General features: G+C 38.3%; 1 protein-coding gene across 1 annotated transcript in view; it reads right to left on the bottom strand.

Annotated features, from left to right (window-relative positions):
- CTNNA2 (catenin alpha 2) overlaps window positions 1-19044 on the bottom strand; it is a 524185-nt gene that overhangs the window by 379850 nt on the left and 125291 nt on the right. Inside the window, exon 4 of the mRNA XM_061992337.1 lies at window positions 3672-3838. Coding sequence (XP_061848321.1) covers window positions 3672-3838 — 167 coding nt within the window. The remainder of the gene's footprint in view (window positions 1-3671; window positions 3839-19044) is intronic.

Consider the following 19044-nt stretch of genomic DNA (forward strand, 5'->3'; position numbering starts at 1 on the left):
TTTTTTACCATTTGTGTTGCTTTATGTTTTCCTACCAGCGAGAGAGTAGATTTTTATTTTGAGCTTTTTAGCTTCTTACTGCAGATTTACAAATAACAAGGCAGTAGAGCACCAAATCCATACACTTCTATAGTAAAATGTATAATTCAAGCCTATAAATCCATAGATATTATGTTGAAAACTGTATACTAAGTTTGAGAGTTGCAAGCTACCTCTTATTCAGAAACCAGTTGCCTCTTCTTTTACTCTTAAAAAGAAAAGCAGTCTTTAAAGCTGAACTCTCCAGCAGCCTGTCCTGGTGCATGGGGTTGTTCCTTCCCAGATGCAGGACTCTGCCCTTGTCCTTGTTGAACCTCATGAGGTTCCTCTCTGCTCAACTCTGCAGCCGGTCGAGATCCCGCTGAATGGCAGCTCAGCCTCTGGGAATCAGCCAGTGCTCCCAGTTTGGTGCCAGCAGGGAACTTGCTGAGGGTCCCTCTGTGCCCTCACCCAGGTGGTTGATGAAGACGTTGAACAAGACTGGCCCCAGAACCCATCCCTGTGGAACTCCACTGGCCACAGGCCTCCAACTCGACTCTGTGCCATTGCTCAGCACCCTCTGGGCTCTGTCATTCAGCAGCTCTCCATCCAGCCACACTGCCTGAGCTTTCTGATGAGGATGTTGTGGGAGACAGTGTCAAAAGCCTTGCTGAAGTCAAGGTAGATGACATCCACTGCTCTCCCCTCATCTAGACAGCAGCTTATGCACTCATAGAAGGCATCAGGTTGGCCAAACAGGATAGCCTTCAGATTCCAGTCTGATAATCAGATTTTGACAGATGTTGTTCATACTCTATGATGCCAGTTTGGGCTTAAGACCATGAAATTTCAAAATTAAGAAACTGGTTATCCAAAGTATGTGAAAGGACATGAGTATAACTCCCTTTTAAAATTATAATTTCTTTTACCAATAATGTTGGAATAAGTTCTCTATGCTCAAAAAAACCACAGCTTCACTCAGCTGTACCAATGTGCTCCAATTAACTTGCATGTAATTAATTACACTAGACCCATAATTCTACATATCTACAATATCACATGCCATATGCTACTTTATGAGTGTTAACACATTATTCATTGCAATAAGCATTATTAATAATTTTTTAATCCAAAAAATAATCTGAAAGAAATGCCCAAGTGTCCCTCCAGAAGGCATCTGCATATATTCACTCTAAAACATTAATTAAAATACACTATTTCCTGTAAGTCTGAGGCATTTGACATGCTTTCTGTGAGAATTGATTGCAATACATTTCAGTATATATGAGGCTTCATAACTTTAACATGCAGAATGACTATAGCTCATTAATTTTATGGGTAATATGCACCAGTCTTTCTATGTTACCTTTCACTCAATAAAAGACCCGTCCCTTCATCAGCTCTGTAAAATGTGAACACTGCTTTTGCCTAGCATTCTTTTATTTATCTAAGCTAGTTTGCATTCCCAAATGCTAAGATAAATAATCCTCACAAATTAATTACCATTTTTGACCTGAAAAAAATAGATACATCAAACTTAAAGTTCATATGTTGAATTTTGCTAAAACCAACCAGACGTGTCTGGATTCTTGGAAAGAGCATTTATAATAACATCTGATTAATGCAGAGATTACAGACCACACTGCAACACACTGCCCTTGAAAACCTAGGATGCAAACTGTGTAAGTTAATGCATTCATTTACAAACCAGTATCAGACATTTGTGCTTGAAACAACTGAATACACTGCTGCAATAGAAAGAGGAAATCTCAGATTTAAGAACAGTACTTCTCATCGTCTGTAACAGACATTGAATCTGAATCTTGATCGTAATGTTTAAAAAAAGCTGTTGTTTATAATATTAAAATGTTAGTCTCACTAGCAAAGGATGATTTCATAGAATCTTAAGGGCTGGAATGGATCTCAAAAGATCATCCAGTGCAACCCCCCTCCCAGAGCAGGACCACCTAGAGTAGGACACACAGGAACTCGTCCAACTGAGTTTGAGTGTCTCCAGAGAAGGAGACTCCACATCCCATCTGGGCAGCCCCTGCCAGGGCTCCCTCACCTCAACAGGGAAGAAGCTTTTCTTTATGTTTCCTTGGAACTTCTGATGTTCGAGTTTATATCCTTTGTCCCTCGTCCTATCATTGGCAATCACTGAGAAAGCTCCATCCTCCCGGCACCCACCCTTTATGTATTTGTAAGCATGAATGAGGTCACGCCTCAGTCTCCTCCAAGCTCAAGAGCCCCAGCTCCCTCAGCCTTTCATCAGAAGGGAGATGCTCCACTCCATCATCTTTGTGGCCCTGCGCTGAACTCGCTCCAGCAACTCCCCGTCCTTCTGGAACTGAGGGGTCCAGAACATATACAACACAACACAATACAGTTTCACAGAGTATTATAGTGGGGCAAAATTAAAAGCATATTCGAGAGAGACCCTGCTTACACTGCACATAATCACAGCCACATGCTGACAATTAGGAGAGCTGCATTCTGTTCATTAGAGCAGAGCTCACTAGAATCTGTGCAGAGAAACCTGCCTTTTTCATTCCGAAAACGGTTTTAAAACTATTTAGCTTCGCTTTACAGTTTGCAAGTTGAAAGGTTCTCATTGTTTTACCAGAATAGAATATTGTTGTACAGTTACACTGTTAAAATATAAAAAAACTAAAAATAATCAACAAACCCACAACTTTTAGGACTATCATTAAAAAAAAGTAACTCTCCATGTCCTCTGCTAAACTCAAACATGCATCTGCAAACTTTAAAACATTCCATATATTAATTACTAAAAAAAAAATTGGTTTGTTTCAGAGGGTTCGAGTTTTATAATGAAATAAAAAAAGAAATAGTCCAATAGTCCAATAACTAGCAAAAAACCCTCAATCATATTTCCCAGTTTCAATTGCGAAGTCTTTTAATATTCCTATATAAAAATCTCTGGCAATTTTTTATTCCTCCTTACTCTAATTTTGCTCTTTAGTGAGTGATTAGACACTGGTACCATTGCCTCAGTCCAAATTAAACACTCTTAATACACCCAGAACTCGTGCAGAGGGGGGAAAAATTAGACTTGCAGTACGTGAAGTCGGCCACAAGATGGCAATAGCCTACAATGAGTAGATGAGACGCGCGTTAAGACGGATTTGTACAGTTCAGAAAGCTACTGAACTTGCTCCAGTCATGGGAGATATCTAATAACGTTTACTTTAGGTCTCAAAAAATTAATTTCCATAAAACTTGTAAATAAATGAGACTAATGTAGAACTGTGTTATCTCCAATTTCTTTATCAGCACTTAAAGAAAATCACAGAACCAGAGACTCTTAAGGGTTGGAAGGGACCTTGAAAGATCGAGTGCAACCCCCCTGCAAGAGCAGGACTACCTAGAGTGAATCACCTAGAAGGAATATCTCCAGCAATTCCCTGTCTTCCTTGAACTGAAAGGCCCAGAACTGGACACAACATTCGAGAAGTGGTCTCAGAAGGGCAGAGTACAGAGGAAGGAAACCTCCCTCAACCACATCCCTTCTAATATACCCCAGGATGCCATTGGCTTTTTTGGCCATTAGTGACATCCATTACTGATTTGTCCCCTATTCTTCTACACACAAACTATGTAAGTACAATATAAAAGTTAAAAATGCATACAATTTTCAGATGTGATAGAAGCCTCATGACATCAGCCATATCAGCCAGGATGAGTAAGCGAGTGACAGCAGAAAGCAAGGCACGAGCAGCCCGCACCATGGTGCCCCGTTTCACTGAAGAGCACGGGTCATCAGCAAACTCTGAAGAGGCAATTCTCATTGTTTCTCCTAGAACAAACAAACAAAAAAAGTAATTAATGATCATTTTTAGACTTGGATCTTTTCACTGAATGTGATAAATTAAACAACTCACTAACTGCTGTTAGGAAAAAACAATGTCTTAGTTAATAATTATTGAATTGCTCAGGAAAAAATATGTGCAGGGATTTCTTCAATACTCTTTGCCTTTTTTTTCTTGATTACTGATCTGTTCTTCTAGAATTGTCACCTGTAACACCTAAAAAAGGAAACTAAAACACCATGAGACTGCTGAGCACAACCAGCAAAATATAAGAAAAGCAGAAGCATGCATTGCAGAAATACAGAACTCACCTGCAATGGTAGAGAGGACAGGACAGAGCACCCCAATGGTATCAGCTCAATTGTATATCTACATTCTGCTTTCAAACTACAACCCTGTCCTTCATTCCCTCTCTTCAATCCTTGCTTTCATGATCAGATACTTTCTCGGCTCTCCTCCACATGGAAAAGCTATCACTCCCCTTAAAGATTTATTAGTTTTGCATCAATCACGGAATCATTGAATCATTCAGGCTGGAAAAGTCCAACCACTAACCTAACACTGACAGGGGCACCACTAAACCATGTGTCTCAGCACCTCAGCTACACAGTTTTGAATTCCCTCCAGGGCTAGTGACTCCACTACTGCCCTGGGCAGCCTGTACCAGTGTCTAACAAACCTCTGGGGGAAGAAAATGTTCCCAAGCTCCAATGTAAACCTTCTCTGGCACAACTTGAGGCTATTTCTTCTTGTCCTGTCACTTGTTACTTGGGAGACGAGACTTGATCCCACTTTACTACAACTCCCTGTTAGAAAGTTGTAGAGAGTGATCATGTTTCCTCTCAAGTGAAACATGCTGGTGCTTACACATATTATTCCTGTTTAAATCCAGCAACAAGCATCTTATTCAAGTGTGGTACTTAGTAGCTAAATAAAAAAAGATTTTACTTCTTTTTAGCAGATAAACAGTTCCTAATAGTTGGTTCCTTAATACTAAGTGCTGAGGCTCCCAGAAAAACTGTCTGATTCAAAAAGGTTATTAGAATTTTTCTGAGTAAGCTGCCATCTCAAAAATTGTTATAACCTGATAGAATGTTACTCTAAGCAACAGGGAAAACATGTATCACTTGCTATCTACCTTCATCCTTGTAGGAAATTGGTGATTCATACAATCATAGAATGGTAGGGGTTGAAAGGGACCTTTAGAGATCACCTAGTCCAACCTTCCTGCAGAAGCAGGTCCATCTAGATCAGGTCACAACCACCTTACTTCTTAACAGTGTCAGATGAAAAATACTGAAGTGAAAATGCATCATCCACCTTCATAATTCAAGAAATGGGAAAAAAATGATGTGTTAAAAAGTAGAAATTCAGAGATGTTACTATTAATGCAATCTAGGAGAAAAACTCTTGTGCATTTTAAAGGACTTCAAGAGGAAAACTGACACTCTGTCTCTGCGCTCAGAAGCAATTTAAGCTGTGTCTGCATACTGTCATGTACCAGCTGATGAGCCTTGCTCAGAGACAGTTCTAGTTAGGTTGGACTGTGCCACACTGATGACTCAAGATCCAAGCTATTGTAGCTGTTTAGCTTCTGTAATAGCTGCCCTGCTATTACACAGCTTTACCACTTTCAGATCAGCTTAAGTATCTCCAAAATGTAGTTTTCTGCTTTATAGACTTATTAAAAGTATTTCAAATAAGTCAGCCTATGTAGTAGATAAAATGTCATTAATATTGCCTGGAATTATGTTGTGGCTATGCCAAGCAAAAACTGATTTTTTAAGATGAGCTAATGATTTGGCGTTATTTCTATCTATTAGCAAAAGAAAGTTCTGTCTACAAGTTGATTGTTTACAATTCAGCATATTCTAAATGCATCATAAAGTTGAAGAAATTTCTATATTTAAATTTGGGTATGATCTTTTTTCAAACCACAATTTTATTAATTCATATAACTGATTTATGTCTGCACAGATAAATTAATAGATTTGTATTCATCTCCATTTATTACTATACTTCCTCAAAACCCACTCCATCATATTTTCTCCACAATCCTTTCAATCAGAGAGAAACTACATTCTCTGCCTGGTCTGGATTATGCATGCATTGCCTGACCAGCCAGACACAGTGGCAAAGGCAGGGCTGAATTTTACCTGCCTTGCCCTTGGTGTGAACACAAGTCTGAAGTTTTATTTGGCTTTCTTCTCTCTCCAGTTGCTCATTTTTCTTCAATTTTAAAATTATGTTTACATTGTTTTGCATAGGTTGAAACTGGATAGCCCTTTAAATAGATTAGAAGTCAGTACTTCTAACATTAGATCACAATACTTACACTGTTTTTAATAGTATGATTCATAGGTAGATAAGTTTAGGTTATGGAAGCTTGCTTATCAAAACTTACAATATCAGTTAGAAAATCTCATACATAGTTTTATGAAACTGCTAGTCTTGTAAGTCCACAAAAAGAGCTATGAGAAAGTCATAGCTATTTCTTATAACATAACTATTGCTTAGCACTGATAGGTTTAAGGCTGGTATGTTCCTAAACTAAGTTACTATGGCAAAGCTATTACGTTAATTCTACACTTGAACGTTTGGACATTGTATACCGCTGATAATTACAAGGCCTGCCTAGCCCTAAATAAAACTGTTATCTGGGATGGCAGAGGTTTTAGGCCAGTTTTCATCCTGTCCAAGGATCCAAGAGTAAAGATACATCGCAAGGAAAGTTCGGATCTTAATCCAACAGCAATCCCTAATGACCACTCAAGGAAGCAAGAGGACACCAAAAGAAGCATGATGGAGGCATAACTTAGGTGGACCAAGACAGGACTATGGGTGGATCCTTTCCTGGAAATGTGATGAATATTCATGTTTGCTTTAAATATAAACCAAAAATCCAAAGGTTGAGGTGGGTACATTTGATGGAGAAATCCCTCGTGTTCCCCAGTGCTACAAAAAAGAATCCCTGGTTCCAGTTTGGTACTGAAGAGATTTTTACCTTTTTCAGCAAAATGAACAATATGAACCTTCAGATAAATATTACTACTGAACTATGAAAGAAGGAAACAATATCTCATAATTGACCAGTGGCACCAGGAAACCAAGCAGGAAAATTACCTTCTTAGGCTTGACCATCCAAGGAGATACAGTTAGCAAATACATTTGAAAATCAACACTAGTGGACAGAGGGAAAATACATGGAGAGTCAAAAAAAGACAGTTCAAATTTGGATTGGTCATTTAACCTTGGAAAGCTGAAGTTAGATGAAATTAATCTCCTCCAAAATAATTAAGTAGAAAGTATTAAATAGACATAAGCAAAGAAGTAAAGAAAAAAAGTGTTTGTATAGAACTTTGTAGCCAGTTGATTAAAACTTACAAAGAACTATTAGCTCATAATTTAAAATCTCATAACCTAGAAAACTAGTGGTCATGGGGCAGGAAGGATTGTCTATCTCAGTGCCAATTAACATATTTTCATCCTTGTACAGCAATGGTATTTGAACTCCTCCTAAGCCAAAGGTAATATTGGAGCTACAGCTTGTCAAATTGTGTTTCAGAGAAATCTTTTTATCTGGAAAAAATCAACCTTACTTTCAGTTATCCATTTCCTTCCAAATTCATTTTGAGTTACTCTGTAATCTATGTTCAATTACTTTCAGTGAAAATTAGGTCAACGCAAGAAACACAGACATCTTGAGTCATCAGGTCTGCTTCCTTGCCACTGCAGACAGTCCTGTCATAATATAATTAATAATAATCTTAATATGATAATAAATGCACTCATAAACTTATCAAACTTCTGTCTTAGAAACAGCTCAGGCATTTAACCTCAATTAATCCTACTGGAAGCAGGAAATTCATTCCAAAGTAAACTCCAGACTCTGACAGGTTTTTTTCATTACAGATACCCAAATGCCATACTGACTATATTTGTAGATAATCTATACCCATTTCTTCTCATGGTCCATTTGCCCTTCAATTTCAGTAAGTATTCTTCTTCCACTGTGTTTCCTATTGTCTCTTTCTCACTTCATGCACTTTTGCAATGAGCCATGACAGATCATAGGCAGTACTTCAGTCTCCTCTTATTGCACAGAATATCCATTCCTATAATCATTACAGCAGTCCCATGAAACAATTATGTCCCTGGAATACATGTGATAAACCCTGCAGTTTTCTAGGATATATCATTTGCATTTAGAATAAATTCTTCACCTGATACATTGCAGGATTCATATACCTTTTTGGATAGACACATAGTGTCAGTAACTTTCTCCTAACGACCCACACACTAAATTCTTTGGTATCTAGCTTTCAGAAGAATGTATGAATTTCATTTACATTCAGTAAATGAACAGTTTTAGTTGGGTTAGAAGGTGATTTACAAGACCCAGAACACTCAGTGGAGAAAGCTTTTATTTCCAGATAAATCATTAAAAAATAAACAAAAAATAAATCAAAAACCAAAATGAAAACCAACAGCAACCAAAAAACATCACCTGAAAAAATACCCATCAACAACAAGAAAACTAACAGGGAAATTCAGTTTATTCGTGAATTCTAATGATTTCTGCTTGTACTACTACCAGTAAATACCTGAGGGGAGGATGCCAAGAGGACAGAGTCAGGTTCATTCCAGTGGTGCCCAGTGCCAGGATAAGGGGTAATGGGCACAAACGGAAACATAGAGGATCCTGAACACCAGGATCCTAGTGGATAACAATATGAACATAAATCAGGAATGTACCCTTGACCAAAGACCAAAGGAATTCTGGGCATTAGGAATAGTATTGCCAGCAAGATCAGGGCAGGAGGGAAGGTGATCCCTATTCTCTGTTCTGAACAGGTCAGAGCATACCTAGAGTGCTCTGTCCAGTGCTGGGCTCCTCTGTAGAAGAAAAATGCAAATACTGGGGCAAAAAAACAACACAGGGCCACTAGACAGCTATGGCATTGGAGTATCTGTCATACACTGACTGGATGATAGAGCTGGATAGCTCAAGGAGATCCTATCCACACATAGAAATACCTGAAAAGAGGGAATGAAGACCAAAGCTCTACTCTGTGGCATTGAGAGGCAAAGGCATAAATTGAAATGGGGTTTGCACATTTTTATTACTATTTTTTATTGTTATTGTTACTGAGAGAGTGACTGAAAACTAGAACAGATTTCCCAGGGAGGTTATGAAGTCTCCATCATGGAGTTATGCAAAACTTGACAGGATGTGGTTCTGAGTACCATGCTCTAGGTGATCCTGCTTTAAGGAGGAGCATTGAGTTAGAGCATCACTAGAGATCTCTCCCAGCCTCTGGATTTTGTGAAATTTCGCCTTCCTCCTGATGCCAAACAACTTCAGGAGTGTGCATTACAGCTGGTACCACTACAGTGTTGGAACAAAACCTGAACTGTACAATTTCTTAACACTGGAAGTCAAGATAATCTGCTCTCTGGATCTTACCAACTCTTTTCTTCAGATGCAGCCACACAATGTTTAACACTACCAACAAAAGCAAAACAAGTATCTTGATCATGGCACCTTTAGGGTTAATATGTAATTTGCAGTCAATTGAAAAACAAAGGCACAATCACTTTATTTTCTGGATATAGAACAGGAATCCTGGTCAAAAGAATTTACTCTCTTCAGTCATTGTTTTGTTTTATAATAGATGTCTAGGTTGAAGCAGGAACAATTGGATTTCCTTTGCCTGACACACACATGCACTCTCCTGCCTACACTATGTCAACACCAGTGGGTATTTCTCACCATGGTAAACTGGTTTTTCTACAAGCTGGTAAAAATCTAATCAGATTAAAAATACTACTCCTTTTCTCATCACACTGAACTATCTTTTCTTACATCAGACAAATGTCAAAGCCAAAATGATAGGCTGAAAATACATTGGAAAGTCATTGTACAATGTATAGCATTTAAATAATAAACTATGACTTTGATCCCATGCAGCTGACAGAGGTGTAGAGACAGATATGCATCATCATGTGCACACTTTAAAATCTGACAATTTTTATGTACCATTTAATATGGAAACCATTGATTGGACTTAACATGGGTAAAGAAGATCCCTTCTGATCCATGTCTTTGAAAAAGCAGTTCTTGTTTTAGCCTGGTGGAACTTACTGGGGGTGGCATAGAGGAAAAAAGAGTAAAGGGATGTCTGAGAGATGCATATGTTGATTACCAACATTTTTTGGTAGAGGTGAATAAACAAACTGTGTTGGGCTACTAAAAATTTTGGAATCATAAGCAGACATAAAGGTAAGCATCTACCAGTGAAGAAAGGAAGGGACTAAAGATCTTAATGGTTAACATATTGAGAAAATGCTGTTTTTCTAAAGAACTGTTTATTACGAGTCAGAAGACGGTAAGGACAAAGCAGTAGAGGATGCTGACAATACTACAATCACCTGGAAATAATTGAGGAAACAATGACAGCTTGACTGTATGTAGTGTTCCTGAGTTCTCAAATGGAAGAAATTAATAAAGCTACGGTCTAATTAATCTATACAGGTTTTGTTTTTGTTATACATGACCAAGATTAAAAAGACATGACAGCCCATCCATGACCTAATTAAAGTATTTTAGAGTGTTCACCCTATAATTAGAGCAACAGCATTGTTATGAGTCTATTTTAAATTATACTATAGACCCAAACTGAGTTGCAGATTCGATACAGAAGAGTGTTGATGACATTAAATGATAACATGAAATATATGACTAACCCATAGGTTATACTTAAAATAAGGTAAGCAGGTTTTTAATCCTTTCCTCACAGATGCTGATCTGTTATTAAAACAAACAAAATCAAACCCTTCAGGATGCAAAGATATGTAATTTTATCCCTTTTGGATTTGTCTAGAAACTCACCAAATAGAGTAGGAGCACCTACTGTTCATACCAGTTATACTTGGCAATAGACAGTTCCAACTCATGAATAATGATCTAAATCTGGTCTTTGATGGTTGATTTCTCACTGCCTATATTCCTCTTACCTTAATAATCACATAAAACAGCATGTTTTGCTTATGGTACTTTAAAATCCATTCTCTGTTACTGAAAATACTTTATTTTAGTAGTAAACTCTATTTGACATAACACAATCATTTGGTAAATTCGGGAAGTAACTTGTCTTTTCATACTGAAGAATGCTGGATACTTCCTAAATATGCATGAAAAATGCTGTCCAGAATTCCCAAAAGCTTCACACAAATGACTGTTAAAACTTCATCTCCTATTACCTCATACTTTTCTTTTAAATATTTACTACTATGTCATAGAATCACGTCCCTTAAGCTTATTTCCCCTCTCACTTGCAGCTGGGATTTTCTTCTCTACCTGTGGAAGAATGACCAATGTTTTCATCATATTAATAGATTTCAAGGCCAGAAAAGGCCATGTGTGATCTAACCTGATCTTTTCCAATTCCATTTCAGCTACTAGATCTGTGTTTCTGTGGAACTGATTATACAGACAATCAAGTTCACTTAGGTTTTACTCACTTCACATTTGACATTTATATACAGCAATGGAAGATGAACTACTTAAAGAATTTAAAGAATTTAAAAGAATAATGGGTATCCTTAAAGCTAGTATATGTTTAAGATTCACTATTTGCATTTAGGTCCAGTAACACACCAGCTCATTCCCTTCACAGACCATTAAAATATGTAATTTCAATTAACCAAAATATTACTTTCCTAAGGGACAGTAAAATACCAAGAATAGACAACTTCAAGATATTTAACCATCTATCTATGACTTTCTAATAGAATTACTTCACAAATGTTTTATTTCAGAAAGAACTTTTCTAATTTAACAGTCAGATTAATAATGCATTTGAAACATCACTGATATACTTAAGTACAATAAAACACTCATTAAATTTGAATTCAAAAGCCAGTTGGTTTGGACATGAGAATTCATTACCATTTCTCGTCTCTTTTTGTCTGCAGCTCTCACTTACTTTGCAGTGCAACATCCTTCAGGGATAAACTATAAAACTGATTAGCCTGCACTGAATTGGAGACTTCAAGAACATCAAAACTAACATTTTAGATGTTTGACACCGCTGTTGGTGCTAGGGAACATGAAAACACACTGGAACTCTTTAAGATATCAAGGAATACAGAAGGAAATTTACAAATTCAAACTCAAAAGAATTATGATGTGGCCTTATTTGTATCCTGGCAAAAGCCATGCAGCTCAACTGCAACGTTCCACAGATGTCAAGGAAAATATTTCTTTTATCTCAAGGGTAGCATCTGTGTTGCCAAATTGGCTCACTCCTTGTTTTGTTCCAGTAGCCTGATAAACCAGATTGTCTGAGGCTGTACACAAACTAGTTATCTCTCAGACTCCAGCCAAGACTGAACTCAATGTTATAAAATCCTTTCAGAGGAAAACTGAGTTTGCTTCTTTGGATAGTTCTGAGACTGAAAGCGGTAGGATTGTCTTCCAACAATCAGTAAAAAGTAGAACAGATTTCTGTCATGCAGCAATAAGGCAAATGACATCCTGAGGGGCATTAAGAAGAGTGTGGGCAGCAGGTGGAGGGAGTTTCTTCCCCCCTTTTACTCTACCTGGAGTGCTGTGTCCAGTTCTGGCTTCCCAGCTAAAGAAAGATAGGGAACTGCTGGAGAGAGACCAGCACAGGGCTACCAAGATGCTGAAGGGACTGGAACATCTCACTGATGAGGAAAGGCTGCAAGACCCTGAGCTATTCAGTCTGAAGGAGACTGAAAGGGGACCTTATCAGTGCTCATAAATACCCAAAGAACAGGTTTCAAGAGGATGAAGCATGTCATTTTCTTGTGGTGGCCAGTGCCAGGACAAGGGATAATGGGCACAAGCTGGCACACAGGCAGTGCCCCTGGCACAGGAGGAGAAACTCCTTTGGTCCTGAGGTGAAGGAGCCCTGGCTCAGGCAGCCCAGGGAGGGTGTGGAGGCTCCTTCTTGGGAGATTTCCAAACCCAGCTGGATACATTCCTGTGCCCCGGATCTAGGGGAATCTGCTTTAGCAGGGAGTTGGGCTGGATGAGCTCTAGAGGTCCCTTCCAACTCTCATCGTTCTAAGATTCTGAGAAGATACTGGGTCATATGATTCAGCACTGTAGGAAGCCTGTAGGGTTTTTGTTCAGCTAGTAGTCCTTTCATAAATTTTATATTTATTCTAAAAATTTGAGATTTCTAATTACAAATAAGTATTTCCTTCCTTAGCAGGCAGCTGCAGAGCTGATATAAGAAGGACATTCAAAATGAGTAGAATATTTTATGACAGAAACAAGATAAAACTATTCAAAGAACTACAGTGGCTATTTGTAGGAAAAGCTGCCTTCTTTTCCCTGGACTGTGCATGGTAAATTCATTAAAATAATTATTGTAAAAAAAAGACTAAAATGAATGTAACTGACAAAGAAAAATATTGTTCTGTGAGTCCTAGCAATTAAAGTCTTGAATTTAATCAGTTAATGGGTTTCTGTGTAACAATTTATGAATATTAAAGAGACCTGGGATTCATAAATCTGAGTGAAACATACCATCTATAGAAAAGAACAACATCTAAAAACCTCATATAAATTTCTAACAGGCATAGAAAAGGAAGCACTCTAAGAAAACTACTGTGGGCATTCTTCATCAGGCAGATAGGTTCCATCATTCTGGATACCACTTTCATTCTGCAGCTTCAAGAGGCTTACAAACATTGTATAGCCAAGCAAGTTAGAGGGCAGATAATATCTATGCCCTAGGCACTGTAAACCAAGTTCAAAATCATAATTAGAATCAGTCCCATCATTCTTTATTATCACATTAAAAAAATTACCCAATGAAAAGTTTAGTTGAAATTGATTTCTTTTTTTGAGATAAGCTTCCATTTCAAAGAGTTGATATTTTTCAGCAAGCCACGTTTCCTCAACAAATCCCAAATGAGCTTTGAGAACTGAAGGATCAGCAAGTTACTAGTGTCAGCTCATGGGAAGCTCTGTCAGAAGGCGAGGAGGACTGATGGTGGATTGATCAGCCCACTAGATGTTTTAAGGGGAAGTTTAGTATCCCTGATAATTTATGCTGCTTCTTATGCTTAGTTTCTACCTGTGAATAACTTAATGGAAATGGTAAGAGAAGCAGGGACCACCTGGCTCTGAACAGAGCACCTTTCTAAGCACAGTGTAGCCTAGGGATGAATATAGCAAGAGGTAGTGCTGCCTGCTGATCATCCATCCAGCTTTCTGATGGGCCTGAGATGAAGGAAATGGGTAGATTATTAAAATGATGATGGTATATAAATCTGGGGAACAAAAATGACTAAAAGTACAAACAAAAAAGAGGCCTTTCTGCAACACCCTGACTGGCATTAAGAGAATGGGCATGTTAATGTTTGGCAATTCATGGTTTTGTGGCCAAGACAATAAAAATAAGAGGAAAAAAAGTAGATACAAAAATTGAAAGAAAAGTATTCCAGTATGAGATAGCATAAGAAAGGAGACAAGCAGAACAAGGAGAGTCACCAACACAGGGGAAGTCTATGATAAGAAAAAAGAAGGCAACGAGGAATATTTGCAGGTTTACACAAAGAATGAGATAGACAGCACAGCAGCCCTTTTAAAGAGTTATTTCTACAATCTGTTCACATAGCCTGCACACATTACTTATGGTAACTTATATTTAAGACCCAAGGCAGCTATTTTTACACAATTAAAGAACATCTCAAGGATTTTTGAAATCTTGCCCAGAGCATCAATCTAGATGAAAACTACCTTTTCAAAATTGAGAATTACATTAAATAACATAATTTACAAATACTCTAGAAATTTTTCATTTAAACTCAACTTGGTAAAATGCTCATGTTCTCACATTTTGTTATCTGTTTTGATCGTAATTCACGTATCATACAGGTGTTAATAGAACATAGCCTCTTAAATAACTATACAGTTTGCACTAAAAAACTGAAAGAGCTTCTGTGCAGAGAGATAAAGAGATACCTCAACTTCATACTGCAAAATTATACTCCGGTGCAGGGATCAAAACACAAAGTCAACCTAGAGACCATGACTAACAACATATCAAAAAGCAGGTTGTATAAAGTATCATAAAACATTTATAAACAATGTAAGACTGTTAGATCTTTAAAGAGAACAGAAAGAATCAATCATTAGTGAGAAGTGCATATAGAGGTGCCATAGTGGAAGCATATTAAGGAATGTAAGAGGCGTAAAAACTGTGCTTAACTATCAGAACTAATGATGTGCATCTATTTGATGCATTTGTCAGAAGATGTATTAGTCCATGTAGATTTCTATTCTAGCCTAGACTATCTCTGCTATTTAAACTCGTATATTTAGAGCTAATTGACTATTTCTACCTCACATTGAATTGCAAAAAAAAAAACCCCAAAAAACATATTGCACATCTTTACTATTCACTGAGGCAAAAGCAGAAAATGGAGACTGTATTAGTCAAGAAAGGCATAGCCAAAATATAGAGGGAAAAAGAAAAGAATCAAGTGAATCCAGGATAGGAAGAGACACAGAGAAATGAACAAAGGAAATAAGTTTGTTCTCTCATGCAATCTCAAGGTATCAGAGGGTAGTGATCAACGGCTCAATGTTGAAATGGAGACTAGTGACGAGTGGTATCACTCAGGCCTCTGTACCAGGACCAGTACTGTTTAATATCTTCATCAGTGACTTAGATTGTGGGACTGAGTGTGTCCTCAGCAAGTCTGCAGAAGACATCAAACTGAGTGGTGCATCACACCTGAGGGACAGGATGGCATCCTGAGGGTTCTAAACAAGCTCAAGAAGTGGGCCTATGCACAAGAGACAAGAAGGTCCTTATGAATGAGAGCAATTCCCAGTATCAATACAGGTTGGAGACTAAAGGGATTGAGAATAGCCCTGCAAAGAAGGATTTGGAAGTGCTGGTGGATGAAAAACTGGATGTGAGCTAGTAATGTGCACTTGCAGCCTACAAAGCCAACCATATCCTGGGCTGCATCACGAGCAGTGCTGACAGCAAGTCGAGGGAGGGGATTCTGCTCTAGTGAGTCCCAAACTGCAGTGCTTCCTCTAGCTCTGTGGCCCTCAGCACAGGAAAGGCATGAACTTGTTGGAGTGGGTCCAGAGGAGGCCACAGAAATGATCAGAGGGCTGGAGACAATACAAAGCTGAGAGTTGGGGTGTTCAGCCTGTAGAAGGCTCCAGAGAGACCTTCTAGCAGGCTTCCAGTACCTAAAAGGGCTGACAAGAAGGGTGGCTGACAAGAAGGAAGGCCTGTTGTGACAGGACAAGGGGGAATGGTTTCAAACTGAAAGAAGGTAGATTCAGGCTAGATACAGAATTTTTTTATGGTGAGGGTGGTGAAACACTGACACAGGTTGCCCAGAAAGGCGGTAGATGTCCCATGCTGGGAAACACTGGACAGGTGTCTGAGCAATCTGATCTAGTTGAAAATGCCGCTGCTTGTGGCAGGGGGAATGGACTAGATGTCCTTTAAAGGTCCCTTTGAACCCAAACTATTATATGATTCTATGATCCCTTGGACAGAATTAAAAATGTGTCAAAATGACTTTGCAAGTACCATGTATGATCCTTACATTATGTTGAGGCAGGACTGGAAGGTGCCCTAGATTATCACATCTAGCTAGTTGCTTCCACCTGCAATCATAGTATACAGTCTTCCTGTATCCATCACAAACAAACAGACTGCTTCTACAACTCCCTCATCACCTTCTGCTTGTTATTGCTGTACCTGTGTCATTCCAGAACCTCATTTCTCTGACTTTGAAACTTGTAATTCCCCAGCATATAGTATTCATGAGGATTTCAACCCCAATGTTATACTATAAATTCAACATCATTTCTGCCATACCCAGGTCTCTCTAAAGGACAGTCCTAATGCTCAACAGTAGTTTCTTCTATTAGCTCTACAGATCCAGAACAGATAGAAAGGTTTTTCTCTGCACAGAAAATGTTCTTGGATGTAGCAGAAATAGGGAAGGAGCACACTACAAGATGAATGAGGAAAAAAAATGGAAACTGCTTCAGCCTGTGGGAAATACATTGAAATAACTGAACAATAGTTTAATTCAGGCCCCTGTTTGTGGACAACCATAGCTAGCAAGTTAGCCATAAAATAACAGCATGACCAAAGTAATAAAAATAAGAGCTACTTAAAACCATAAGATCCAGAATACAGAGGTGAAAGGAAGATAGGGATGATACATTTTTGTGAAGAAACATGTGTTTCAACAAATGATGTAGAAATCACATAATAATATAAACAGAGGCTATAAACTGATTTATCTGTAACTAAAACAAACAAATAAAGAAAACCCAGAACAGCTCTGAAAGTCAAATTTGGAACAATTACGGGTGAATGAGATTTGCAAACACCACAACTCAAAATCAATGGAGAGTCTAGACTTTTATTTTTAGCAGTCATAAAAATAATCCTATACTCCACAGGCACTATAGAACGGTCTCCTTTTCCAGCTTTCATATATAAAGAGCAGCCATAACATCTTGCAGACCTAAAGTTTAAAGAGTATTTGGCTCTGATAAAGGGACTGTAACAGAGAGAACAAAATAGCTGGCAACCAAAAGACTGTAATTTGACATTTTCTGAGGAAATCACTGCATGTCATTTGATTACAACACTTCATACTCCATCACTCTGTAAAGTATTACTGGGAATGCTGGCCTTTGTACTATGTGAATGGAAAAACAATAAACTAAAGTCTTTTATATATTGACTAAGAACCTTTTAGGATTCAGGTATTAGGAAGTGTATTTCAAATTTTCAGGCTGCCATTTTGATTAGCCCTGTCATCGAATACCACTTTCTAAAACCATATCTAAAATTCGAGCCTAAACTGTATGGGAGAATGAAGCTTCTTCACAAGTGTTTTTAAAGCTGCTTGACTGCCATGAAAACACAGTAAAAAATAAAGAACACAGAAGAAAACATACTTTAGACAAGAAGGAGGACTGAGGAAAATGCAAGGAACTAAAGTTTAGATAAAGTTTATTGTTCCAAGGACTGCTTATACCTTTATCATTAAATCTGACAAGTAGCAGAAATAAGCCTGGTAACACAGATCAGAACCCAAGGTTCCTACTTCTTAGGTGAAATATAGTACTATTTATAATTACATTCCTAACAAAGAAAAGCTTGATTTTTTCAACTGAAAATATATTTCACCATTTCCTTCATATGACTTACTCAAGAGAACAGTATTTTTGTATAAGTTTGTTAGTTATTTTATCTATGCAATCATTGCAAAATCACTCTGAAACTTTCCAGTAGACAGTTTTTGAAAATTCATCATTCAGCACAGCTAGGAAGGACTAGAGAGATGGAGGCAACAGAGCAGGGTAATTCAGGGCTCCCCAGCTCAAGAGGGACAGGGAACTTCTAGAGAGAGTCCAGCACAGGAACACTAAGATGATCAAGGGACTGAAGTATCTTCCTTATGAGGAAAGGTTGCAGGGACTGGGACTGTTCACCCTGAAGGAGACTGAGGGGGAACCTCATTAATACTTAAAATATTTAAAAGCTATTTGTGAAGTGGATGAGGCAGTCCTTTTATTTGTCGTGTGCAGTGTCAGGACAAGGGGTAATGGGCAAAAGCTGGAACACAAAAAGTGCCATTTAAATGTAAGGAAAAACTTCTTTACTGTAAGGGTGAGGGAGTCCTGGTCCAGGCTGCCCAGAGAGGGTGTGGATGCTCCTTCTCTGGAGGTTTTCAAACCCACCTGGACACATTCCCCTGACCTGATCTAGGTGGGATCTGCTTTGGCAGGGGGATTGAATTGGATCTTTAGAGGTCCCTTCCCTACCATTCTGTGATTGTGTGATAACAGTGGTAGTGCAGAAGGAAATCACATTCCCTTTGGGTGAAGTTTGGCTTTATTACACATCCCGTGTTGCTCATCAGATTTTCATTCAAAGCAACGCAACTGAAGCATGAGGTAATGACCAATCTGAAGCTCTTCTCCTGGACTTTCTCCCTTCAACAGGCTAAGTTCCAATTTAAATATCCAAGATAAAGTCTATGCATCGCCCTAGATCTCCTCTCAGTTTGTCCTGTCCATTGCTACGTTGGAAAGACGGTGAAACACTCAGTACCTTTGCTCTGTTAAAACTTCCGCCCATCATTGGTGATGAAA

This window comes from Colius striatus, chromosome 3, assembly GCF_028858725.1.
Source record: "Colius striatus isolate bColStr4 chromosome 3, bColStr4.1.hap1, whole genome shotgun sequence".
NCBI classification, from domain to species: Eukaryota; Metazoa; Chordata; class Aves; order Coliiformes; family Coliidae; genus Colius; species Colius striatus.